The sequence below is a fragment of the Berghia stephanieae genome, chromosome 1, assembly GCF_034508935.2.
Source record: "Berghia stephanieae isolate SIO BIC M18660-M18661 chromosome 1, UCSD_Bste_1.3, whole genome shotgun sequence".
Taxonomy (NCBI): domain Eukaryota; kingdom Metazoa; phylum Mollusca; class Gastropoda; order Nudibranchia; family Aeolidiidae; genus Berghia; species Berghia stephanieae.
In genome coordinates this window covers 28,468,302-28,494,557 of record NC_088360.1, presented here as the reverse complement: position 1 = coordinate 28,494,557, position 26,256 = coordinate 28,468,302, and the positions used below count along the sequence as shown (strand labels likewise).

The 26,256-nt window shown below is 38.4% G+C and overlaps 1 protein-coding gene across 2 annotated transcripts; it reads left to right on the top strand.

The window, feature by feature from the left end:
- The first annotated feature begins 14,735 nt into the window (after nt 1-14,735).
- On the top strand, nt 14,736-25,441 carry LOC144971272 (growth arrest and DNA damage-inducible protein GADD45 alpha-like). Of its 2 annotated transcripts, none has more exons than XM_078911884.1 (4): nt 14,736-14,997; nt 18,919-19,023; nt 19,941-20,061; nt 23,363-25,441. In XM_078911884.1, the coding sequence occupies exons 1-4, from the start codon at nt 14,882-14,884 to the stop codon at nt 23,570-23,572; spliced, it is 552 nt and encodes a 183-aa protein (XP_078768010.1). In that variant the 5' UTR covers nt 14,736-14,881; the 3' UTR covers nt 23,573-25,441. The 2 variants fall into 2 exon arrangements, with proteins under 2 accessions (XP_078768010.1, XP_078768018.1); XM_078911892.1 differs by lacking the exon at nt 14,736-14,997 and adding an exon at nt 17,548-18,457.
- The last annotated feature ends 815 nt before the right edge of the window (nt 25,442-26,256 follow it).

Sequence of the window (26,256 nt, the reverse complement as noted above, 5' to 3'; positions counted from 1 at the left end):
TAATTTATTTGGCTAGTTTTTATTTATTCATTTATAAATTTATTTCATTAGACAATGTTATCAATTGCTTGTGTCATGGCCATTTGAAGTACCCGGGCAATATATGTGTAGAGAAGCGTTATTTCAGCGTTTATTTACTTAACCCTCTTCGGACCCAGCAACGTTTAAAGTTTCCTTTAACAAAAAGTTGTCCTCCCCCCCCCCCCCCCCGCCACACACACACACACACACACACACACACACACACATACATACACAACACAAACACACATACCACCCCAATGGCAGACTCACTTTAAAAAAATAAATTCTTTCTTTAAACCTCCCAGCATTCAATGCCTGCAGACATAAGTACTCGCATTTTACATCTCATAATCACCAGTGACGCGACTGAAGTGTTGGTTGGAGGGTTTCATTGAATGAGAGAGAGATAGAGAGCGGGCGAGGGTGAATATGAAAAGGCTTATAATGAGGTCATTAAGTGCAGACGATCATCATCATTACCCTACTCACGGCTGCTCACATCCTCCTCCCGTGTGAAATTTCAAACAGCAGAATAAAAGTTACACGATAAAACCAAAATTTATGCGAGTAGTTTGGTTTGAATTTTAGTGTGAACATGAAGACCGAAGGGCTAGAGCTCAGGTGGTCGCTGGTTCGGATAAGTAAGTAAAGTAAATGTGAACATGAATCTCACTTTCTGTGTGCTTTGAACTTTGTATTCGTTCGTTTTCGTCTCAAATTTCAAACAATGTCATGTCCTATAGGTTAAGTGTTGCTGTTGGTTAGGGATGTCCTGTAAAGAGATTTGAGCACGTTTAGTAGATTTCGCGCAATATAAATGTTCAATTTTAACCAATTATAATTTAATATTCTTACACTCCTGCTTATTTTTTGGAATTCCGGGCGTGTTTCCGGTCGATGTACGAACTTACGAGTGCGCGATGGGAACAAAGTTCAGATTCCAAAAACACGTGTATAAGATATATTTTATTTTACCTCGCACAAACACACACACATACACACACAAACACACATACACACATACACACACACACACACACACACACACACACACACAAAGGAAGGGAAAGTGAGATAGGTAGAGAGAAATAGAAGGAGAGAAACAAAAGAGAGATAGAGAAAGAGAGAGTGAGGGAGAGAGAAAGAGAAAGACGGAAGGATAGAGAAAGAGAGATAAAGAAAGAAAGAAAGAAAGAAAGAAAGAGAGAGAGAGAGAGAGAGAGAGAGAGAGAGAGAGAGAGAGAGAGAGAGAGAGAAAGAGAGAGAGAGAAATAGAGGTAGAGAGAAAGAGGGAGGGGTAGAGAAAAAGAGAGAGAGAGAGTGAGAGAGAGAGAAAGAGAGAGAGTGAGAGAGAGAAAGAGGGGAGAGAGAGAGATAGAGGAGGAGAGAGAGAGAGAGAGAGAGAGAGAGAGAGAGAGAGAGAGAGAGAGAATAAAACATACAAAGTTTAAAAACACAATAACTGTTTACTTCTACATCATTTTCCAATAATAATTCTAGCACTCACACGACACCTGCCGGCCGACGAACCCCCCCCCCCCCCACCCCCCCCCCCCCCCCCCATAAATCCCCCCCCCCCCCCCCCCCCCGACTAGAAATTCCCAGCGCACCTTTACTTATCCAACACGCCCTCGCATTACAACGACAAACATTTATCTAATTCCATTAGCCCCATTCATTCATTCATTCATTCATCCATTCGTCATTCATATTCATTCATTATATTATCACCAAGGTTATTTAATCTCCTTTCAAACTCAAACAAATACCCGACATAGGACATGCATGGACGTGTCTTGGTCTTATTCTTACTCCACTCCATTTCCCGGTTCTCACGAAATTCCGCTGCCAGATAATTTTTTGTACAAAATGCCATGTAGAAGCCTCACTGCGACACCTCTCTTCTGTTTTCCAGCTAAACCCTTCAAAACTTCAAAACACTTGTCATCTTCACAGACTCCAAATCGGTTCTCCAAGCTCTAGATTAAGATAAACTCTCCTCAACGTTCAATAGTTTAAGATCTCAACTAGATGAATTCCTTACAACACACAGAGTAGAATTATCTCTCCAGTGGATACCGGGCATTGTCTACTGATAGTATAAGAAGTCACTGATACCGGGACATTACATCACAGACTTGCACCAACTTCTTCTTTCTATATAAGTATATTATGTGGACCGGCTATCTCATATTGAGTGTAGGTATCTGGCAGTATCAGCATTATGTAAAACTATGAATAAATTAAATTTAACATAACATCATAAAAAGAAAAATAAACATGAGAGCAAAAGAAGAAAGAGACCCGAGTTTTACTTGAATAAACATAATATTATATTATTTGTCAAGCGGATTTAAGTGCGAGAGTCAGTATGCTGCTTTGAATTCAATTTTAATTTGTCAATTGTCAATTCAACTTGTATAAAAATGTATGATTTGCATATTATTATCTTTTTTTAAGGCAGGAAAATGTCAACATTGATTTAGATGCCAAACTTATGATACAAATTTTCTTTTTGTTTGCTTGAATAAATGAATAGCCTAATGAATGGACACATGAATAAATAAATAAATTAATAAATAAATAAATATTTTTTGGCTACCAAAAGCCAAACTGCAATCTTTTTCCGAATTTCCCCACGGTTTGACTTTAATCTCAGTGTCAGTGACGTCTGTTTAGATACGAGGGGTTTCCCACACTTCAGTCAGTCACTGTCTAGAAATCAACCATGCGTACCCAAGAAACAGCCCGAACGAACCACGTGCGTGTGTCTTATACCTGACCCCACACGCCTTTGATCTTTTTTGCCGCCTTTGCCGACGACACCCACCACCTCCAACACCCACCCACCTTGCATAATCCGTTCGTCACGAGCTTACAACATAATATTCCAAACCAGAGAAACAACCTTTATAATACTGAACTAACTTACGGAATTGAGTCTCTTTGTACGACCGTTAGATATCCGTATGGAATGTGATAAGTGGATTTTCCGATAAATAGAAAGGTTATGTTACAACATTCAAACAGTCTACACAATGCACATAACGTGACTTAAACATTGAACATAGCATAGCATAACGTACTCGTGGGGTCATACAGTCGACAAACGCATAGTCAGTCAGTCAGACACACAACCAGTGTTGACATTCCGAGAAAGATTAGCAGATGATTAAGAGAAAAGTCCAGGGTTGGTTGTTACGTTGGTGGGACAAACCAGAGCTGGACAATAGCATAATATATTCATTTAGTGGTGACCTGGGCTCGGCTATCCAGTCCATTCGTCTTTAACTCTCTCCTTACCAGACATTTTCAGGATTTCCCCCAAAACTTCACACCCAACTAACACAAAAATATATTTTTTTATCACTCAAGCACAATAGCAGCACGGTCTTGTAATAAATATTTTTTTTTAGCAAAACATTCTCTATAACACACTGTTCATTTTCTATTTTATGATGTATAAGAGAAATTTGAGTAAGAAAAATGTTGGGTGTATCGTAACGAATGGGACGATTTTGCTGTAGGTGGTAAGGAGAGGGTTAATTCTTTAATAAGGTTCTGAGGGTTCACAAGCCCTTTGAAGTCGCCTAGGTTTTTATTTGGGTGGGATCCTGACAGAAATCCCCTGGGACAGATTTAAAACAAATATAAAATTACCCCTACATAATCTCACTCTATGCACACCCATTCTTATGTAACCCATCCTATCGATGATAATATCTAAAAACAACTTTATTAATAGATTTATTTATTTATTAATTTATCTATCTATCTATGCATCTAACTATCTATCTATCTATCTATCTATCTATCTATCTATCTATCTATCTATCTATCTATCTATCTATCTATCTATCTATCTATCTATCATCTATATCTATCTATCTATCTATCTATCTATCTATCTATCTATCTATCTATCCATCTATTTATCTATCTATCTATCTATCTATCCATCTATTTATCTATCTATCTATCTATCTATCTATCTATCTATCTATCTATCTATCTATCTATCTATCTATCTATCTATCTATCTATCTATCTATCTATCTATCTATCACTATCTATCTATCTATTATTATCTATCTATCTATTATTATATATCATCTATTTATCTATCTATCTATTATTATATATATATATATATATATATATATATTATATTAATTATATAATTATTATTATTAATATTATATTCATATTGTATTAGTTAATCTTTTATTTACTTCAATTTTTCGTCGTCCAAATTTGTGTCACTCAAAAGCGTGCATTAGATTAGATCATGATAGTATGTCGTTCTATGTGATCTAAACTAAAGGGGGGGGGGGGGGGGGGGGGGTTGGGGGAGGGGAGGGGGGGGGGGGGGGGGGTTGGGGGAGGATGGGGGGGGGGAGGGTGTCGCTTGAGGCTTTTCTCCATTGTATTTTAATTTAAACGAGTCTCATTATAACAATAGGTATCTAATGACTGACACGACGACGACTATTATTCTGTGCCATCACTGTTATGACATCATTGACTCTTACGTTAAGTAATGGTGATATCGCGTCGCGACCTATAGTACATACAGGTACAAAACAACCATTGAGTTCCACTTTTCACTCGTGACTTACCATTCAGTGCACAATAACTACACTGTTTATTCATTGAATACACACATACTTATATAATGCTGACACACTCATTAGTAAAAGGAACAAACGTTACCGAGATATATCTTTTTCTTATACAAAATAATGTATGCATTACAAAATCTTCGACTTGCTTTTCGTATTTCAAATGGCCATTGCTTCTGAATTTGCTATTGCTGTTATTATTATTATTATTATTATTATTATATTATTATTATTATTATTATTATTATTATTATTATTATTATTATATTATTATTATTATTATTATTATTATTATTATTATTATTATTATTATTATTATTATTATTATTATTATTATATTATTATTTATTTTATTATTATTATTATTATTATTATTATTATTATTATTATTTTATTATTATTATTATTATTATTATTATTATTATTATTATTATTATCATCAAAACCCAGATGATCAATCACTGCTTGGTGAACAGACAACGGACGGGTCTTCTAAATTATTGTTTTAAACGATAAAATAAAATAAAAGTAAAAAGCAAACAAACTATTAAACATGCAATGAAATGTCTCGACTAAAACTTGACCAATGTCGTCCTCTTTACTAGAGAGCCGAGCGATGATTGACCACTGACCAAGCGAGTAATGGAACACCTTACTGATCGTACAACCTGTCCTGTCCTGTACATTACGTACGATGTGCCATATGTATGTAAAGATAGAGAGATGAATAAAGAGAAAAACGGGGTCATGCGATTAGTCATATGACAGTCACAGCAGTTAGTTCTAACCCTTGACGTAACCTTTATTATGCCATAATATCATTTATCTGCTCTGAAAAGAATGATAAAAAAATATATATATTTTGGCCAGAAAAGCTTATCCTTCGAATATCAAACGATTAAAAAAAACTATACGACCCTCGTCTTGTCAAAAACTTTATAAAACTCTTAAAACTAAGACATTAAAATTAGTCTTACATTTAATTTGACGAGATTGTCATTTTAAAGGATGGATTTAATTTGAAGGACGAGTTTTCTGGCCAAAATTCTTTTTATATGTTTTTTTTTTCTTTTTTTCTTTGAGAGTACGTCAGGTGTGTATCTATCTATCTATCTATCTATCTATCTATCTATCTATCTATCTATCTATCTATCTATCTATCTATCTATCTATCTATCTATCTATCTATCTATCTATCAGTCATAGCCGTTGTTATAGTACATAAGGTATCATCACAACGCCAGTCTATTGAGTCATCGATCCGTCACAATAAGTCAATGAGAGTCACCGTATGTACAGATAGACCTACTTACTTAGCTACTACTACTTATTACTGTGACTGTCACAGTCACTATTCGGTGAATCTCCAGTCAGCGCATTACATACAATTACAATCTATAGACGAGTCATCATCACGCGGGGATTGAACCCGTAACCGTGCATGACTTGTCATTAATGAGTTTGAATTGAAAAGACCAGTTTTGTCTTACTTCTTCTAGCCGACTTGAGCTTGAAAAGAAAGAAAAAACAAGAAAAAAATGTGAGATTTTATATAGAGCAATATCCACTAAATTATGTGCTCAAAGCGCTTTTCAAAGGGTCTTTGACCATCAGCAATACGTAACATGCAGAACGAGACATGACGCCTGTTAGGCGATAATACATTTTTTCCCCCGACAGAGACAACGCTGTTAACGGCCAGGTAATCATTTTACACCCGAGTACGGTGAGAGAATGTGAATAAAGAGCATTTTCCGCCAAGGATTCAACTAGGCGCCGAGCGAGGCTCGAACCCAGAACCCTCCGATCCGAAAGCGAGTGTCCTACCACAAGACCACATAGCCGACGTGTACTTATTTTCAGGTCTGGTAACCCAAATTGTTATGGGTCCAATTAATTGTTGTGTTGGAAATAACTCTCAAACCAACGCAACAACATATTTTTTTTCGTTACAACAATGTTAAATCAAGTCCTCAATACTCTTCAACAGTCGTAACGTCACTTCCTTCCTAACGACGCATGGTAACTTAGTAACACTGGCTCTAAACTATCGGAACAATGGTAGTCTGGTGTCACGCCGCCCAGCAACGGCGGCCATCGTGGTTCTAAACAAAGAAAATCATTACTTTTTATTCTTCAAGCTGGCTAGAACTTTTCATATGTTTTGTGATCAGAATGTGTAAAAGTCAAAACATGATCACATTTATGGTTTTTTTTTTCTCATCTGGATGCGCTTTTATGCTCGCGGAGAAATATTTCATAAGGGCGTTCGCCATTGTTCCGATAGTTTTTAAGTCTGGCAAAAAGTACCCCAGCTCCTTGATTTAAAAAAAAATACGCGGAATGCATAATGCGCAGGTTGTGACATAATTTGTACCCGTTGGCAGATTAATAAACTTCCCTTTATTCAACCCGTTGGGGAAATTTGTCAGTAGGATTTATTCAAAGGGAAGACTGGAATAACTCAGGCGTCAGCCGCAGTGCAGCGCCGCAAATTGAGCTAGGGCGAGGTGACTTGCCACACAGCACAGACTACCTGTGTCATCTATGCCACCCAGTGCAGCAGTGGGTGATCGAACTCGGTACCTTTCGGGTACGAATCAAAAACCGTAATGCTAGGCCACGCTGCTTTTCAAGTAAAATGGACCAATATCAGACCCGGTGTGAGTGTGCTGTCGATTTCTTTTTTTTTTTATTATTATTTATTGACTGGTTTGTCTCCCAGCATTAATTGGGTAGCTGGGTCTTCTACATCTGGGAGGAAAGCAATATTATAAGGTATCAGCTTAACGTAACATAATAATAATAATAAATGAGCTTTTATATAGCGCAATATCCACTAAATATTCTCAAAGCGCTTTACAAGGGGTCCCTGGTCAACAGCAACATTTAACATGTAGGACGGGACATGACGCCTGTTAGGCGATATTACACTTTTTCGGACAAAGACAACGCTGTTAACGGCCAGGTACTCATTTTACACCTGAGTACGGTCAGAGAATGTGAGTAAAGAGCCTTTTCCAAGGACTCAACTATGCGCCGAGAGCGAGGCTCGAACCCAGGACCTTCCGATCCGAAAGCGAGTGTCATACCACTAGACCACATAGCCGCATAATAGTAGTAATAAATTCATGAAAGATAATGATTAATTATATTTATATATCTAGCACATTTTCCACGTTACATAATGCTCAATGACTCAATGTGCAGAGTTTGGGTAGCAAGATATTGACAATTAATTTTTTAAAAATATCAGATCTGATAGACGCCAGGTTCAAGAGTCATAGTATGACGTCATAGTATAACTTTACTAACGAAAGAGTGAAAATGGAGAGGCTTCGTATGGGAACAAAACAAGTATAACTTTGAAGGGTACTAAACTTATTGACATGATTTATTTATTTTTCTGTTTATTTATCTATCTATTTATTTATTCATTTTATTTATTTATGTATTTTATTTATTTAATTAATTCATTTATTTAATTATTTATTTATTTATCTTATTTTATTTATTTATATATTTATTTATTTATTTATTTATTTATTTATTTAATACTTAAAGCTTTGAAGACATACATCTATCAAATTTGTAACCAATCGGGCAGACTTTCTTATCGGTTTGTCTTAAACTCTTGTGCCAGGGCCGACGTGCTTATCTCTGCAGGTCTGAGAACACAAATTGTTATAGACCTTGATTGTCATTGTCATGACAATTCTCTCAATGAATAGTATCCATTACAACATTACAACAGCACGTAAATAATTACGTTGGGGTTATCAGACGTTGGTTAAGGGGGGGGGGGGGGGGGGGGGGGGGGGGGGGGGGAGGCTTTGTGATGGAAGTAGATTTTGTTGCATGTTTGTCTTCCGTTATCTGTCTGTCTGCCACTGCTACACAGTGCGTTTGTGTGCCAGCCAGCGTGTCCTTAGGGGAGGGCATCCGGGTCACCAACAGGTCATCGATGCTTTAGGTTTTGAGAAGTCAGGTCATCGACGACTGAGAACTTCCCGACCTCCACTTAGTTCTCGATGCTTTTCTCGTCTCGAGAATCTTGGTCGTCGATGCTTCTCGTATTGAGTCTCGAGTCTCGAGACTATAGATAGTATGCAGATGACGTCACTCAGGCCTTTGTTATTGTTTTTGCCATCCGCGTTTGTGAGTTGTTCTCACTAAACTGTACTAACCAGACTATAAAAGTTCATAGTTGCACAGAGTTTGTGTGTTGGTCCGTTATATTTCCGGATGGCAATGTTGTGAACTCCTTGGCTAAGCGCATTCTATCTATACTGCGCGAGCGACGCACGCGTTACTAACAATGTGTACTATCTGCATTGTTCACCCCTCTCTCGTCGGCGATGATTCCAGCGAAGCTCGAGACTTTTTTGCGTCTCGTTGCTTTTTTGAGTCTCGAGACTCAAAAAAGTCTCGAGCATCGCTCTAGTCATCGGTGCTTTCATTCAATACCTAGTCATTGGTATTGGGTATTGACGTTGTATCATATTTTAAACAGCTAACAAAACACAAACGTCGTAAATAGATCAAAATGGTTATAGGTATCAATGTTTTATTATTATACAAAGTGAATTTATTTAATGTATTTTAAGTTTTAATACAAAAAAGCCATCCAAAGCTCAGTTGAAGTGCTACTTCTCGGGAATTCCCGACTTTTCCTTGGTCATCGAGTTCGGGAAGTTTTGAGTGTTGGTGGCCGATGACTTGAGGTATCATCGAGACTTCCGCTCGACACTAGTGTCCATTCCCACACCATTGCCAATCCCTTCGACAATAATTGTGTTAGATACAGCAGCAACAATAATCTGGTTGTTACAAAGGAAGACCCTTGAGGGATAAAAAACGTGGTGAGGGGGGAAGGGGGAAGGGGGGGGGGGGGGGACATTACGCCAAACGCATGTAATAGGCTCACAATACGCATAATTGGCTCAGAATTACCTTATAAACTATCTAGTAAAAGTATCGTTCGGCTACACTTACTTCTATGTTCAAGGTATCAATCCAGGTTCAGAAGTCATCATCACATGAGTTGTTGATGGTTTCAAATCCCCCTTCAAGTTGGTCTCTGGGCAATCTAGTACGAGGTAGGCTATAAACTACAATAATATAGGCTCAACACAATCAATGCCTCTAGGCTGTTGTTGACTGTTTTGATACACAATAGATTCATACAACAGGGGATTGTCCAACGGGCGTCTATTCTTTTTTTTTAAATTATTTTTTTTTGGTTAAATCCAATGTCATCAAAACGCTTTTCAGGGGGTTTCAAGCCAGCAGCAAAATTAAGACGAGTCATGGAGCCTGATAGGCGCCTCGAGGCTGTTGTTGACTGGTGATAGACCATAGATTTATACAAGGGGAGATGTCCAACTAGCGTCTATTCTTTTTTTTTTTTTTTTTAATTTGGTTGAATCCAATGTCATCAAAGCGCTTTTCATGGGGTTTCGAGCCAGCGGCAAAATTAGATTAAATTGATCTTTTATATAGCGCAATATCCACTAAACGTGCTCAAAGCGATCTACAAATGGTACTTGACCAACAGCAGCAACACGTAACATGTAGAACGTGACATGACGCCTGTTAGGCTATATTATTACAATTTTTTCCGACAGAGACAACGCTGTTGACGACCAGGTACTCATTTTACACCTGAGTAAGGTGAGAAAAGAGCCTTTTCCAAGGACTCAGCTACGCGCCGAGCGAGGCTCGAACCCATGACCTTCCGATCCGAAAGAGTGTGTCATACAACTAGACCACATAGCCGAGACGAGACATGGAGCCTGAGAGACGAACCATTTTTTTTTTCAACAGAAATTGTTCACCTGAATACGTTGAAAGAATGTGAGTAAGGACCCTTTTCCAAAGACTCAACAGTCCAAGACTCGAACTCGCAACCTACCCCGCAGAAGCACACATTTGTCCATCATTGAGTAAATAACGGCACGACCATACCCAACGACGAGGACAACTAAATTGACTCAGAATTAAAAAAAAAAGCATGTCAGACGACATGTACCGTATGAAATGGAAATCTAGGTTCATTATGTCGTTATTATGCCCTGTTGAGAGAAGTGCATTGAAAATGGCAAAATAATAATATCATCATCTATGTAAACGTTCTTATTATTTAAAAAAAAATAACTATCAGTGCCTCGACAACTGCCCATCTATTTATATAATATGTACATAATAATAATAATAATAATAATAATAATATAATAATAATAATAATAATATAATAATAATAATAATAACATAATAATAATAATAATAATAATAATAATAATAATAATAATAATAATAATGATAATAATAATAATAATGATAATAATAATAATAATTACAATACTACTAACAAATACTATCTACTACTACTACTACTACTACTACTACTACTACTACTACTACTACTACTACTACTACTACTACTACAACTACAACTACTACTACTACTACTACTACTACTACTACTACTACTACTACTACTACTAACTACTACTACTACTAATACTAATAATAATAATAATAATAATAATAATAATAATAATAATAATAATAATGAATAATGAATAATTGATTATATTCACATGGCATTTTCAATGTATTACATACATAATGCTCAAATCGCTTTAACAAAATATATTTGAAGCCGATTGCGCTATGTAAATGTTCAGAATTAATTTTATTTAACCATTCATCTATCAGAATTTACATTATAAGTACAGTAGGCCTACTGTAATTATTCTTATCTATCATTGTTAATTCATTATTATAGTCACTTGACAAGAATGCGATTATATAGACGCTGTGACTGTGACAGGGAAACCCTTTGAAATAAACTCAAAAATGCACACACACACAATCACACACACACACAACACATACACACACACACACACACACACACACACACACACACAACCTTATTGCACACACACACAGGTGCAAACAACCTTACGACGATTAACACTGGCTCGGGTCGGGTCGGTCGTCGGGCCCGTCCGCACAAGTCAATTGGAAAGAATGTCAGGAATTTAAACGTTATTCGAGCCCTGAGATTTCTCATCCAATCAAGTATGTGTAAATAAGGGAACCGTCACATTTATAGAACACACAGGGATACACACACACAGACACATACACAACCCACACGTGGAAAAACTCTTTAAATTTAGTGTAAAAACTTACCACTGCTCTGATCTAGCCATTCCCTCGCCACCCCCCTCTATTTTACATACTCATAATACTGGGGGGCGAAGTGGCCGAGTGGTTAAGGCATTGCACTGTGACCCGGAATGACCCGGGTTCGAGCCCCGCTTTAGGAACTTTCGTTTTTTTTCCTTGAGCAAGATTATTAACCCCCACTTTGCTCACTTGGACAACGTGGATGATTCCTGTTGACATCAGACATCTTGTTTGATGAATTATCTATATTCCTTAGTTGAATGCTTAAGCGACGATATCTTATGATGTCGTGGCGGAAAAGGCATAATTTTTGTAAGTAATACTATAGATAGTATGCGCTTGGCTAAGAAGCTCATAACATTGCCATCCGGAAGTATAGCGGACCAACACACAAAACTGTGTGTATCCATGAACGTTTATAGTCAGGTTAATACAATTTAGTGAGCATTACTCATACTGCGGATGGCAAAAAACAATAACAAAGACCTGAGTGACGTCAACTAAGAACTATTTATAACTTCCAGTAAGAGGAGAATGTAGGTGATTTTCAATCGTCATGGGATTGTCCCATTACAAGATTAAATAAACAAATAAATAGATATAAAAACTTTATGTCAATCAAATATTATATGGATAGATAATTAAATAAATACATAGCTATATATAGAATGAAGTTGACGCCACTCGGGCCTTTGTTATTGTTTTTGCCATCCGCGTTTGTGAGTTGTTCTCACTAAACTGTATTAACCGGACTATAAAAGTTCATGGTTACACGAGTTTGTGTGTTGGTCCGTTATACTTCCGGATGGCAATGTTGTGAATCTTGGCCAACGCATCTATCTATATATGAATGAAGTTGACCACTCGGGCCTTGTTATCGCCATCAACGTTTATGAGTAATTCTCAATAAACTGTATTGTCCAGACTATAAAAGTTCATGTTTACACCGAGTTTTGTGTGTTGGTCCGTTATAACTCCGGATGGCAATATTGTGAATTCTAGCCAAGCGCATAGTCTGATACTATGCGTTTGGCTAAGAACTCACACATTGCACCGGAAGTATAACGGACCAACACACAACTTGTGTAACCTTGAAGGTTTATATTAAGGTTAATACAATTTACCAACTGAGCAAAAGGACCCCCCCCCCCCCCCCCCCACCACCACCATAGATAATAGTAATACGTTAATCCAAAAGACGGAAGTTCGTTTTTTTTATGCACCGCAATGCTACGATTTCCATTTGGATAATTTCGACTTTAAACTCAATTTTCTTCGCCTAGCCCTTAACCGACATATTACTAGATTGAATCGATGGGGCACATTGATTTTAAATTATGATGAATATAACGTAATATCTGTCATGGGCGATGTTGCTTTGATAAACGACAAACGGAGGGGGAAAGGGTATGCTCTGCTGAGGTTATTGGACATTGCATGTTGTGTTGTTATAATATTGTAATGGATTTTGGCAGCAGACCTTATCATTAATGAGATGCACTTCACTATGGAGAAGAGGAGATGGAGAGAAAGAGAGGTGGGGATGGGAGGCGGGTGGGGGCAAACAGACATGCAGACAGACAGAAGGAGGGGGGTGGGGGTGGGGGTGGGGGAGTTGCAGATCTGAAGGAAAATAATGTACATAGTGCAAATTGGCAGGGGCAAGATTCTGTCCCTCATCGCACCCAGATGCACCCATCGCCAAGCCAAGGAGAAAGAACTGCATATTTTTCTACCCAATGGGTCAAAACTTTTCTATAATTACTGCTTTTTTCTTTTACATTGCATGGCCTTAGCTCAATGACACGATAGTTAAACGTGTCATGTATTGCAGTAAAAATAATGAAATTGAAGTTTTGATTTTGCAATTAATTAAATCCAGCAACGAACTCGTGTAAAACTACAAGAATGGAAAATGTACCTGAATGATAGCTAGCTACTTGCAATGTGCAAAATGGGATCTAGTGTGCCGGAGATAAAAAAAAAAACAATAAAATTAAAAAGCAGTTTGAAGCGCATCGAGCATGGCGAAACGTTGAGTATCTTCTTAATCAAATATGCATTTATATTGATGCAATACGTGAAAGGAATTTATGTTGCATTAGCATCATCGATGCTACAAATTGCATTTGGACGATGTTTGAATTTGCATCTTTGATTTTGTGCATGCACAAAGGTAAGACAGACGACGGTAGCAGGTAAATAATACATGCAGCTTGGCTGCAGAGTTCAAAAATTCACGATGAAAACGAACGAACAAGCAGGAGCACAAAGAAAACTTGATCGAGACCGTTTAGCTCGGAAGGGAGGTAGCCAGTGCAAGCTATTCGAAATATGAACACAACAATATCTCTTTACAGGGAAAGAAGAATAAAGAAGAGTGGGATTTCTAGCTTGGGCTTGTCAAGTCGACTGAACCCAGCCTGTGTGGTGAAAACCCGCTGATGACCCTTTTCGGCAAGGATGTAGGTCACAGCTGATGCGATCGATAGAGCGTAACTGCCTTGCTTAACGACTGGGCAAAGTTCTTTGTGTTATACAAACAACGTGCGGGCCTTTGTCACTGACAGCTCGCGCTTGCAAGTTGTAAGCTAAATACTAAAGAATGAAAAGTCGGGGAAAATATCAGTTTTAGATATGGATTTTACATATTATAATTTAACTAATTTGCTATTTCTTTTTCTCAAAAGCTTATCGTTCATTACTCTCTTGTTTTGCCATTGTGATCGAGACGGTGAAAGCCATACGGTCCGTGAACTCAGAACTTACGCGTGGTCGGGGGTCACCATCGCACCCACTGACTCGTCGCTATTCGGTCAGCCAATCAGAAGCATCGTTACAAAACGTCATAACTAGGGGGGTATAAAATCAGAACTCGCTCGTAACTGTGTTATAGTTCAACTCTCTCTCGCTTACCGAGCTGTTAGTTTGATCGACTCTTCATTTGATATTCCTTACCTGGAAAACGTTTCTTTGTGATTAAATTCTTGTCACGGATTATTTTGTTTCATTCGAACACGGATAAATCTATCAATATGTACACCGAAAACCAACTCAAATGCGCTTTGCTCATGTCTTCTGAGCTTTCCCTGAGCCAAATCAGTCAGGATCTTGGAGAACAAAGCTATCCTACTGGAGAAAAGACACAAAAGTAAGTGTTCTTAATTAAAAGTAGAACTTTACTTTAATGTTAATGCATTTAAATTTAAAATGCATTTTGTTTAACTTAAATTCTAATTCTATTCTTTGCAGTTTAGTATATTAAATTTAACAATAAAAGTGGAATTTTTATCGAAATGTGTAACTTTTCACTAACTTATACCTAAGTACCTAAGTCGTGAATTTTTCATTGCCTCACATATTTTACTCTTCACATCGTAGAAATAATCATACGAATCAATGTCTATGCAGGAATTGAATTATAATTCTCAGGTTTAATTTAGTATCTTGAATGCAAACCTCGCTCAACAGCAACTTCACTTTTATAAACATTTCATTGGCCTTTTGTAGCAATTTGTTTTTGACACGCCAATTTCTATAACTACTGTTGACACTTTTGTCATCAAGTTATATCGTTTAGTGTAAGATAATGCGTATTGAAGATCAAAAGGTTTTTGTTCAATTGCATTGATAATAAGATTCACCCCTCATTCACAATGCAAACATATCTCTTTATCTTCATATCGAACGCCCACATATTAAATCGGCAAAAATGCACACCTGCTGTTTCGCAACCTTTCTTTTTGTGTGTGTTGAAATTGGCTAATGCAAACCTGCATTTCTTTAAAAAAAATTTTATATTCATATTTGCTTAAACGACTTTTTTTTTATGATTTGATGTCGTGCGTTTAGCTTCTCGGCAACATCGTTTAACAATAGTTATTACTATTTCTCAACTTTTGGAATTTGCAAAACTAGCAAAGAGTTGGGTTAGTGCTACTTCGGGATGAGCAGACATCATTTTAGATGGTGCAAGGAAAATTAAACTTAAACATGCTTTGATGGTTGCATATTTATCTATGGATTGATAGGGGAACCTACATTAGTACCTATGAGGCCCCTATTCATGACAAGTTGGTGCTTACACACTGACCCACCTTAATTTGCAACAAGGAAGATTACATCATATGTTGGTCGTGTGTGATTTATGGACTTCTTTTTCTCTTGTTGAGATTCCATCGATTGCAGGCTTGTTTATTTTCATATATTTATGCATTGCTAGATACTACACTCGTATACACGTGAAATTTTTAACCCTCGACCTCGAGTTCGGTTGATGTTTCTACCACTTGCGAGAAAGGGGGCGTTTACGATTGCCCCCTTCCCACTCCCCTCTTTTTCTGACTAAATAAAGAGGTCAACTGCTGCGCAAGCACACGTCTCTACCAATCGCTGGCTGACTAAGCGAGGAATCCCCCCATTCTTTCCCCTCGAGTGATTCACCCGTTCTAGGTCAATCGGAGCAGCTGAGCACCGTGGTTTCCCAGGATTTCTTATTTCCTCAAAATGTATTGGACGGTCTTTAAAACGAGTTTCAGTGGTTTTAAAGCGTCTTTTTATTACTCATTAGCTTTCTGGGTGTGTCATTGTCGCCCCCCCCCCCCCCCCCTTCCACAAACCTCTTCCTTCCTGTAAATGGTTCCACTATATCTTAGTCATAGAATGGTGGTGGCCATGATTCATTGGAATTGTCTTAGTCACAGAAGTGGTGACGAATAATAATAATTGGTCTATTGAGTGCGAGGCCTGATCATGCGATGCATCAGCTGATCGATAGTATTGGTCATAATAGAATATAATTCTCAGGGGCACTTGTCGGAATATTCTTTCCCCGTTCCTACGGGTTTTTATTTTTTCTCCGCCTTTTAAGTTAATTTACTAATTACTGATGTCTAGATTACAGCAGTCCCACCTTTGTTCTTCTTATTATAATTATATTTATTGACAGACTTTAGAACCTCCGTGGGTGTCTGCGATTTTTAAGAAGCCATAGCAAGTTGGGACTCTTTTCGAGAATTTAGCAAATGTGGGTGTATGCAGTTTATTTTTCACTTCGGTTTGCCCTTTGCACTCGTTTAGCCGTTCCTGTGCTGGACAACAGGCATTGGTTCTACAAAAACGCCTACACATCAGGTTCCATTCTTTGCTTTGTTACTGACCCGTCCACAATATGCCCAGATGCTGCTCTCGTACTATCACGTGGGAGGGTTTCGTTCAGCGACATTTATGCTGTTCCAGGTTTCGTTCGGATACTCCTTACCCTGTTATACAAAAGGGAAGTGACCTATGACCTCTCGCAGTGGGCGTAAGGCTATTGTTAAGCTTATTTTGGAATAGAATAGACGAGTGGTTATAGTTATAGCTGTCCGTCGACCATCGGCTAATTCCTTTAGTATTCGCCTTTAGCCCTCCACGCCTCCCGTGGGATTTTCAATGAGCTTTTCAGATGCACGCGAACAAAGAAGAAAGGTGAGCTCTTGGGCTCTTGCGATGGTGTGGTTGAGTGTTAAGTGATAAGCCTGTTTGATATCAAAGGTAACGATAATACGATGGCGATCTTTCTGCTAGAGCTGTGCCCGAGACTGCCAGTCTACTAGGTCCGTGCCAGCATGCGTATCGTATCGCATGCAGACAGCTCCAAAAAGGCGAGACGGTGATGACTCGACCCAACTCCAAGGTTGAGTGAATCAGACACGAGGGAGGGAGATTAGGGGTTTTCGGGTGCGATTGTAAAGATGGATGTTTATTTTATAGGGGGGAAAGGGGTCGGGGGGGGGGGGTGGTAGTTGAGCAAGGATTGGCTTCTGTATGGAAGGTTACGTTTACATCAAGTGTTAAGTTGATACGTTTGCTTGCTACCTGTGGGTTACCTAACAACGAACGGGAGTTGGATGGTTTACATCTGTACTCATTTACACACGTAGGTAGGGCTCGCTCTATGATGAGCCGATGGTAATTCGTGCTTTGTCATTAGAATATTGGGTTTGCTTCTGTACTGTTTCGATTTGGTTGTAGCGTAGCGAAAGGCAGATATTATACGATGCAGCTTGTCTTTGATTTGGCATGGCACACTCGACGATAGTGCGGTGATGGGTTTTCAGTGCTTGGCAGAGCACGATCCTTTCAAGGTCATGGGAATTCCCCGAGTGGCCTCATAATAACAACTGAAGGCACGACCGCATGGCTTGACGGATGCAAATCCTTTATAATTGAATGACCCGCTCGCTGCTCCTTTCCCATAAGTGCTCTGAGAAACCTATCAAGGATGTTTGCGTGACGTCATTTCGGATGTCCGGGTCCGGTCCTGATTTATAGGATACCGTTTTATTTCCCCTGGATTTTTATTCGCTGTCGGGAACGTACGTGCTGTCATTTGAGTTTGTCATTCGTTTGTGGAAGGTTGGGGTGATAGTCTGAGCGTCGACTGTTGTGTGGACTTGCAAGTTTATTTAAAAGATTAATAATAATTGATATTTGTGCCCGGATTATATTGTTTTCTGTATTATTTTCAAGAAGTAATCGTATTAAATTGTGATGATGTGTTTCGGTAGTTTTCAAGTTGTCATTTATTCCCGGGAAAATACAGTTGATTTCACTGAGAAAGATTCTGGGTAAGGAAGTTATTATTCTGTTGTGATATCGGGTGATCGTGTCTCTGAAATTTTTCGGTTGAGTTGCTTTCAATGTATTTTTTTTTTGGTCTTTGTTTATGCTTTCCAAACCATATTATTATTTTATTTTTTGTTGTTGTTGCTGTTGCCGTCGGTTTTAGAAATATGTAATTTCATTCATATGTGAATATGTCTGCGTGTGAGGTTTGCACTCCCGAGAAACAACTCTATAATTAAACGACCCGGTCTGAGTCTAGTCTAGGCATGTTTTTATTTATCATTGATTCGATCAGCTCAGAGAGAATATTTTTGTGTTTATTGATTATGTTGTTGGTTGGGCAACGATTTATTCCACCTTCAGTCACGTTTTATTTGCTTTGTGTTATTTAATTTTTAAAGCTACCTGTTATAACGAGCTCTTGGGTGACGTGTTACTAATAATTGTCTTGTTGTCCTCACAGAACCTGGTTAACCATCAGCGAGGCCCTGGCTGCCACTATCAAACAAGCCGTGCAGGACGGACGGGTCAGCACAGGGGTCATGGACTGTGCCAAGTTACTTGGATGGTAAGTCTTATTGGATGAAATAATATTGTAGTTGTTCTATCATTCCAACTCTTCACTTATCTATCTATCTATCTATCTATCTATCTATCTATCTATCTATCTATCTATCTATCTATCTATCTATCTATCTGTCTATCTATCTATCTATCTATTTAGCTATCTTTCCATATATTTATTTATCCATCGTTCCACCTGTCTATCCATCCATCCGTTTTTCCATTTATCTTTATGCTTGTTCAGTTATCTTATATCCGAGGGTGAGACACAAGAGTACCCGAGAGCAGGGGTATTTTAACGCATCCCCCGCCATTCTAAGTTTCCATAGGATAATGCCTAGTCATCATGATATAACGTGTAGTTTCATTGAGGTCATAGAAATGTTTAACTGAGTTAGATAAATGTTATGAATGAAGCTGAATTATAGTGTAGTCAACAGCTGTTGTCGTTTCGTAAATCCTGCTGCCTAGCAGATTTCGATTCGATGAAATAACACACCAGTTCGTGAACACGGTGGTAGCCCACGTGACATTCCTGCCTGACCTACACTAGGCTGGGACTCCAATTTATTATCTAACAACCTGTGACTTGAGCCAGCTGGCAGTCAGTAGTGTCAGAGGTCAGGTCAGGGGTCATATGGAAAGACGTGGAAAACAGGTGTGTCACAGTTATAAAACTGTTCACGTAATCACAATTTGTTCATTTATTTGATAATTGGAAAGTTGGGGGACAGGCACTGCTTGGTGCAAGATTAACATTTGAAAATGTGTGTACGGTAGTTACAGTGCGGAAGGAAAAGTTCGTAAAAATGAACAACCTACCTTGTATTGTTCACATCTTTGCTAATATCCATTTATTGTATAGTAGGCAGTAACAGTAATGATATATATTTAATGTCTACTTTTTGCATCCCTTTTCAGCTCCCCAAATAGAGTAATGATGTGTGTTTTGCCTGAGATTGTCCGTGAAGACGTAAGCGTGCACATTCAGCACACACTCATCCGTTCCTTCTGTTGGGAGAATGACATTCGTCTTCTTATGGTGAGTATCTTTAGCTGTGTTAGAGTGACCTGTGTCACGATGTTAAAGTTGCTTGTATTCCTTGGAAAATTCCACCTAGCCATCGTGTCGCTGTTGGTCGCTTGTTAGCGATATGATAGCGCTTCACCAACTTTGATAAAGTCACAAATAGTATGGATGTATTTGAGTACCTATCTTGAAGAAGTTACAGTTAGTAACTGAAACCATGATTTTATTTCAAGGGCGCTAAGCATGCGACTAATACTGTATGAGAAGGATATTCTTTTTTTTTTCCCTGCTGTGAGATTTAATATAGATCTAGCTTTTGGAATATTATGAAACCAGCTCTTTGTAAAAATATGCATCGAGGTGGTAAAGGGTGAATGCATTCATTATGGAATTATATACTTATCCATATGGCGTGATTGAGTAAATATGACAGCAATAATCTAGTTACTATAGACATAGCATTATGCAAACCCCCTTCCCCCCTCTCTCATACACACACACGCTCACTGATATACTTGCACATACTCACTCACAAGCAGTTAGAGGAGCCATCAGGAGTCAGGCTGCACCAGCAGAGCAGACGTTATCTTCGGGCTATTGATATTTGATGGGGAGTCGATAACATGGAGAGTGGCGGGGTTTTGTCGTGACCTTCTCTTGTTGTTGTTTGGTTGGTAGTCGTCTCGTTCGACGTCTGCTTGTTGTCTTGTACTTGTAGTGGTGATCTCTTGACGACAGGGCAGGGTTGGTGGCTTGGAATGGCCGTGTGTGTGATTTGTCTGCTGCACACCGCTTAGCACCCGTGTTGGTAAACAATAAATAAACAATGCAAGTCGTCAAGAACTCTTTGACGGTCGCGATATTCGATTCTGATGGATTAATTCTCTCTCTCTCTCTCTCTCTCTCTCTCTCTCTCTCTCTCTCTCTCTCTCTCTCTCTCTCTCTCTCTCTCTCTCTCTCTCTCTCTCTCTCTCTCTCTCTCTCTCTCTCTCTCTCTCTCTCTCTCTCCTCTATGCAAAACATGTTTATCCGGAAAGTAGCTTTAGTGGATACATGGCGAGGTCAATAATTTTGTCGGGTCAGAAAAGAGAACGGAACAGGCGATATTTCGTATTTAATTTAGGACTTGTTTCATGGTCCACTGGTCAGTTTCACTATGAATGTATGTACTGGTCGTCGTGTCCACTAGATACCGTGCGCAGTGATATGATATGAATTTGGTTTCTGGCACTTTTCCTACTAGGAATTATTTCATAGCAGAGTTTAGTTATGACAATTATTGCTAAGTGTTAAGGCGGGATTTAATTTGTGTTGCGGAGTAAGGGGGGGGGGGGGGGGGGGTAAATTGGCTTGTACAATGGTAGTTGATGGTGCGGGTGAAACTTTAATTTAATTCATTCGTTGGAGATTACCATGCAGGCAGTTATTATATAATGCTATGTTGTTGTTTTTTTCATGGTTTGGTTGGTGGCAGTTGCAGTGTACCTAGTCACCTGGTTGTTGTGTATACTGCGATAACTTGTTAGGGAGTGTTTAAGGGGGGGGGGGGGGGGGGGGGGCATTACGTACTCTCATAACTGAAGTTGAAGGGAGAGGCGATTTGACTGATTTCAGAAACAAATTCTTTGTAGTGGCTTGTTGTTTTCCGTCGGTTATCTAATACCGTCCATGTTTTTTCAAAATCACCAGACCGAGAAGTTGTGCGTGTTTTGTTCACAATGAAATGCCTAGCTTATAATAATAAAAATATTAATAATAATATTAATGATAGTCACGAGATCTCTGTGGGGCTTGGGAGCGCAGGGTCAAAGTTTAAGTGTTGTCGTGTTTTGTCAAGTGAGGTTGACGTGGTTTGGAATAGTTTTTTTGTTGTTTTTTTTTTTGGTTTTTATTTTTTTTTGGTTTTTGTTTGATTCAACGAATTATGTTGTCAATCATGTGGATTTGTTTACGTCATGAAATAAAACGTGTCGTCTTCTATTCTCAATTAATATATTTGGTAGTTGATATAGTCATGTGTTGTTTTAGAGTTTAAGGTTACGGAGTTGTTGTTGTTGTTGTTCTCGGGTTCTATTTATTTTTTACAGTTTATTTTTTTTTTCCTCCAGAATTCCTATTGTTCCGTCCATCCTTTTCCTTCACTCCTTTGTTTTGAAAATTTCGTGTGTTTGCCGGGCGATAATAGTGTTTAATTTATGTCTGGTGGCAAAAACAGGAACCCGAAAATATCGGTTAAAGTCAACATGGCCTTCAGTAGCTTTTCGTCGTCGCCTGTAGCATAGTCTAAAGTACGAGCGATCGCGGGGGCGTTGTCGGTGATGCGATGTTTGTGTTGGCTATTGGGAGTATCGAGTAGTGGTAGCTGTCGACACCAACAGGCGGAGTGAGTGAGTGGGAATTATTTTGCACGACGGTAAAGGAGAGAATATAGAGTTTTGGCTTGCGGCGAAAACAAATGCTATTTTTCAATTGTTGCGCAATCACTCACCCTACCTACTGGAGATGCTGCTGGCCCGTGCCTGGTGTTTAGGTTTGATGAGATGGGATTGCACAGATTTTACCTAATTATTACGAAATTCGAGGGGGCGATAGAGAGTTGCTGCAAAGAAAGAAAAAAAATGTTGTTTATCGAGGCAAAACAATCAACGCAATTTGTTGTTTTGGTTGGTGGGAACAGGTACTCAGTTTCGTGCTCACGGTCTGCCTCCTTTTACTATATTGTTCATGGTTCATTATAATTCTCATTAAAAAAACAAAAAACGAATACATTGGTTTTTTTTTTGTTGAAGAGAAAATAAACGTAAAGTCAAATAACATATCTACGTCTGTTGTCGAAGACTGTCGCATTCAGGGCATTGTCTAGACACGTCTTAGGGAAACAGGAGTACATGTCTTTCTGTAGTTATTTCTTTTGGTCTCATCTATGAAAAAATAAACATAGCCCCCCCCCCCCCACACACACACACACACTCACTCACATACACGCGCGTGTGCGAAATGCAAAAATAGTCTGCATTGTTCGATAGCGACAATTGATGATGCAACGCTTTCGCCTTTTAAAAGAAATCAATTTGGTCTTTTCATGAGCGCGTGGGTGGTATTTAATGTGGTCGTTTCAACGCGATAGTGAACACATCAACAAAACGGTAACATCATGTTTTAGACTTAGGCATATCACGTTTGGGGTGGTGGGGGGGGGGGTATTGATATTTTATCACTTGTTTATTTATTGATGTTTCTTACTTCATAAATCAAGGTAAACTTTATAATGCCACGTGACTAACCATCTATTTATATCTTCTGTCATTCTCAGGTCAAAGACGAAGACCGTCTCTCCGACCTCGTCAACAATAGCAAGGAGAAAACGGCCACGGAGGCTGCCCAGAGAAAGTCAGTCTCGTGTATGTTGATCGAAGAACCCATTGACGGTCTCAGCGAGGCGGACACGTTCGTGTGCGGGTACCATGACACGGTGATGCTAGGGGACATTCTACCAAAACCCGTTATACAGTTGCCAGAGTGATCTAGGTTTAGAGATGATCAGAACCAACTCATCTGAGATGCATCCTCAACATCTCATCGTCAAACCCATCAGCGGTTATCCCGATATGCCGATTGACTCCAAAACCCAAGTCAATGCTGACGTCATCGTATTCAGCAAGAATTTAAGGCACCACCGTGGCACCGCCATTTTTTTTGCACACCTCCCTCTGCAGTTTATACTCCTATTGACGAGGCATCGACCATCCAAAGTCATTTATGATAATATTCCATCACAACTCGCTCGAATTTCATTAATGATTCTAACGAATTCGTCAACATTTCATCATTCTGCTTTCATATCGTGTATTCTGCAACAGAGCGGCTACTTTAGAAAACCAGCAGAACTGTTTGTTATTGTTGTCGTACGTTGTTTCAATCAGATCACATGTTCATCGCCGTCAAGGAGATAAAACTACCAGGAGGCTCTCTGAAGAAAGAAAAAAAAAAAATAAGGCCGCCACTGATTATTATAACCGTACGTGTCCTGTCTCCAGAACCACTTCCGCTGTGACGTACTTCCTCCCAATTAGATCGATCACTGTGTCGTATCTTGAAAGCAAAGAAAAGTTCTGTCATGTGGTGAAGGAAAGGACTAGCATGGATGCCGATGTCGTACCGTGGAAAAGTCCCACTTTGATATTCCATACGGCTCCAGTCTTGAATGCTTTGGAGACAACTAACCCACGTGACCGGACACCAGTCCTGTCACGCCTCCAGACCTGCAATCCCCGAAGATGGGGGATTTTTGTTTTTTTTTACTCATCTCTAGACTTATTGTAGCTCTTTTAATAAGTTTGATACAATATTATTAGTATTAGTATATATATATTCACTGAAACAATTTATATTCCCAGAATTGAATTCAGTTCACATTGTTTCATTCATTGACTTTTTCCCCTATTTTATTTTTATAATTTCCATAGTTAATATGACTTCATTTTCCCAAAATTGCTGAGACCCACATCTCTTTGATTTCGATTAGTTTGAAATATTATTTTTAGCATTTTCAAGTTTTGTTCCGTCTAGACTTTTAAATAGATTAGTTTGTTATTTTTAAAAATTAAAATAATTTCATTTTCCGGTTTTGCCCATTTCATTCAGAAATTTGCACTGTTTCCTTTTTAAAAAATGGCTATCCTTATACTTAATTATTATTTTTTTTTAACGATTTGTCAACTTGATTAGTTATAGTTTATATGTGAACGTTTTGCTCTTAGTTTCCGAATACCCAGGCAGACATTTGAGATTTAAACTTAAATTAAATTCCAGCCCACTCAATCGATTTCCTTCTTAAAATATTGTTGTTGTTGTTGTTATTATCATTTCGTGATGCGACCCAGAATCAATATTTGGTTAGGTTCTTAGTTGATATCGTTATCTTAACAAAATATCCGATTACAATGTTTAAAGGTTCAATGATATGTCGTTCAAACACTTCATTGTTTATGATTGTTATCATTTCGTTATCATTTTTTTCTTCATTTGGCCATTGTTATAATTTCCAAATTGTGTCATAATTCATCATTTCGAAATTATTATCACTTTCTTCCTGTTATCACTATCTTTATTTGGTACTTGTTATCACACATGATTGTAATGGTACTGTTTATCATAATATTGACTCTTATTGTTAGTTAGATAATTTTGAAATCAAATTTTAAAAATATAACTCACCTATTCGTTTATTTTGTTCGTCGAGACAGATTGACAATTTACCAATTCTAAGATCATCATACGACAAATTATATTTTTATATTCTATGTATAATGTGATATATACTCATTGACAAAAGATATCTTGTTTTTATGAGTCTTCATGTGCAATGAATAAAATGTCTAATATAAATCTATACATTTTGTTTGTTGTTGAGTACACGTATCTGAAATGGTGATGATGGTAGGGGGGGGGGGGGGGGGGGGGATGATTACGGTACCACACGGGTGATGTGACCTTGGGTTTGAATTTGGGTTGTGTATATTGAGAGGCAATGATAAATGGTGGTTGTGCTATATAAAGAAATGATGATGGTTTAATTGGGGAGTTGATAGTGCATTGGATGGAGTCTAGTGGAATGATGATTGTCGTATATTGCGGGTGGGGTTCTTGACCTCCCATATTGGGCAGGGTGGCACTTACTGTGTCTTCTATACCCCTATGTCTATTTTACAAGTTGCTTTCTGTCTATGTCTTGAAATGAGTTTACTTGGTTTTGTCCTTTCCCTTGTTGGAGTCCTTGGCTGGGAAGGAAACAGTCAAATGACTAAAAAACATTGGAACGTTAAAGTTTTGAGATTTGATAACTTTTTCACTGAAAAACATCAGTGTATTCCTCTTAATGGGATCATGTGCTTGTGGATGAGACTTAGGTGATCTCAAACTGAGTATACTGATAGATACTATTGCATGGACTATACATCTGTTTTTCCTACTTTCTCATTTTCTTCTCTTTTTACTGGCGCTGATATGACCTAAATGTATAACAAGCGCCGTAATACAATGAAAAAGAAAACAAACAAAACAGTAGTATATTGAGAAAAGATGATGGTGGTGCATTGAATGGGGTCTGGTGATTGTGGAGAAACGATGATGGAGCATTTGGGAATGGACAGTGTATTGGATGGAGTTGGGGTATATTGAGGAACGACGTTCGTTCATTGGGCAATT

Bases quoted from the DNA above. Each gene is read 5' to 3' on its own strand.
- LOC144971272 (XM_078911884.1), top strand. From the start codon at position 14,882: ATGTACACCGAAAACCAACTCAAATGCGCTTTGCTCATGTCTTCTGAG. The intron at 19,024-19,940 runs GTAAGTCTTATT...ATCCCTTTTCAG, and splicing joins TGTGCCAAGTTACTTGGATG to CTCCCCAAATAGAGTAATGA. The intron at 20,062-23,362 runs GTGAGTATCTTT...TGTCATTCTCAG, and splicing joins ATGACATTCGTCTTCTTATG to GTCAAAGACGAAGACCGTCT.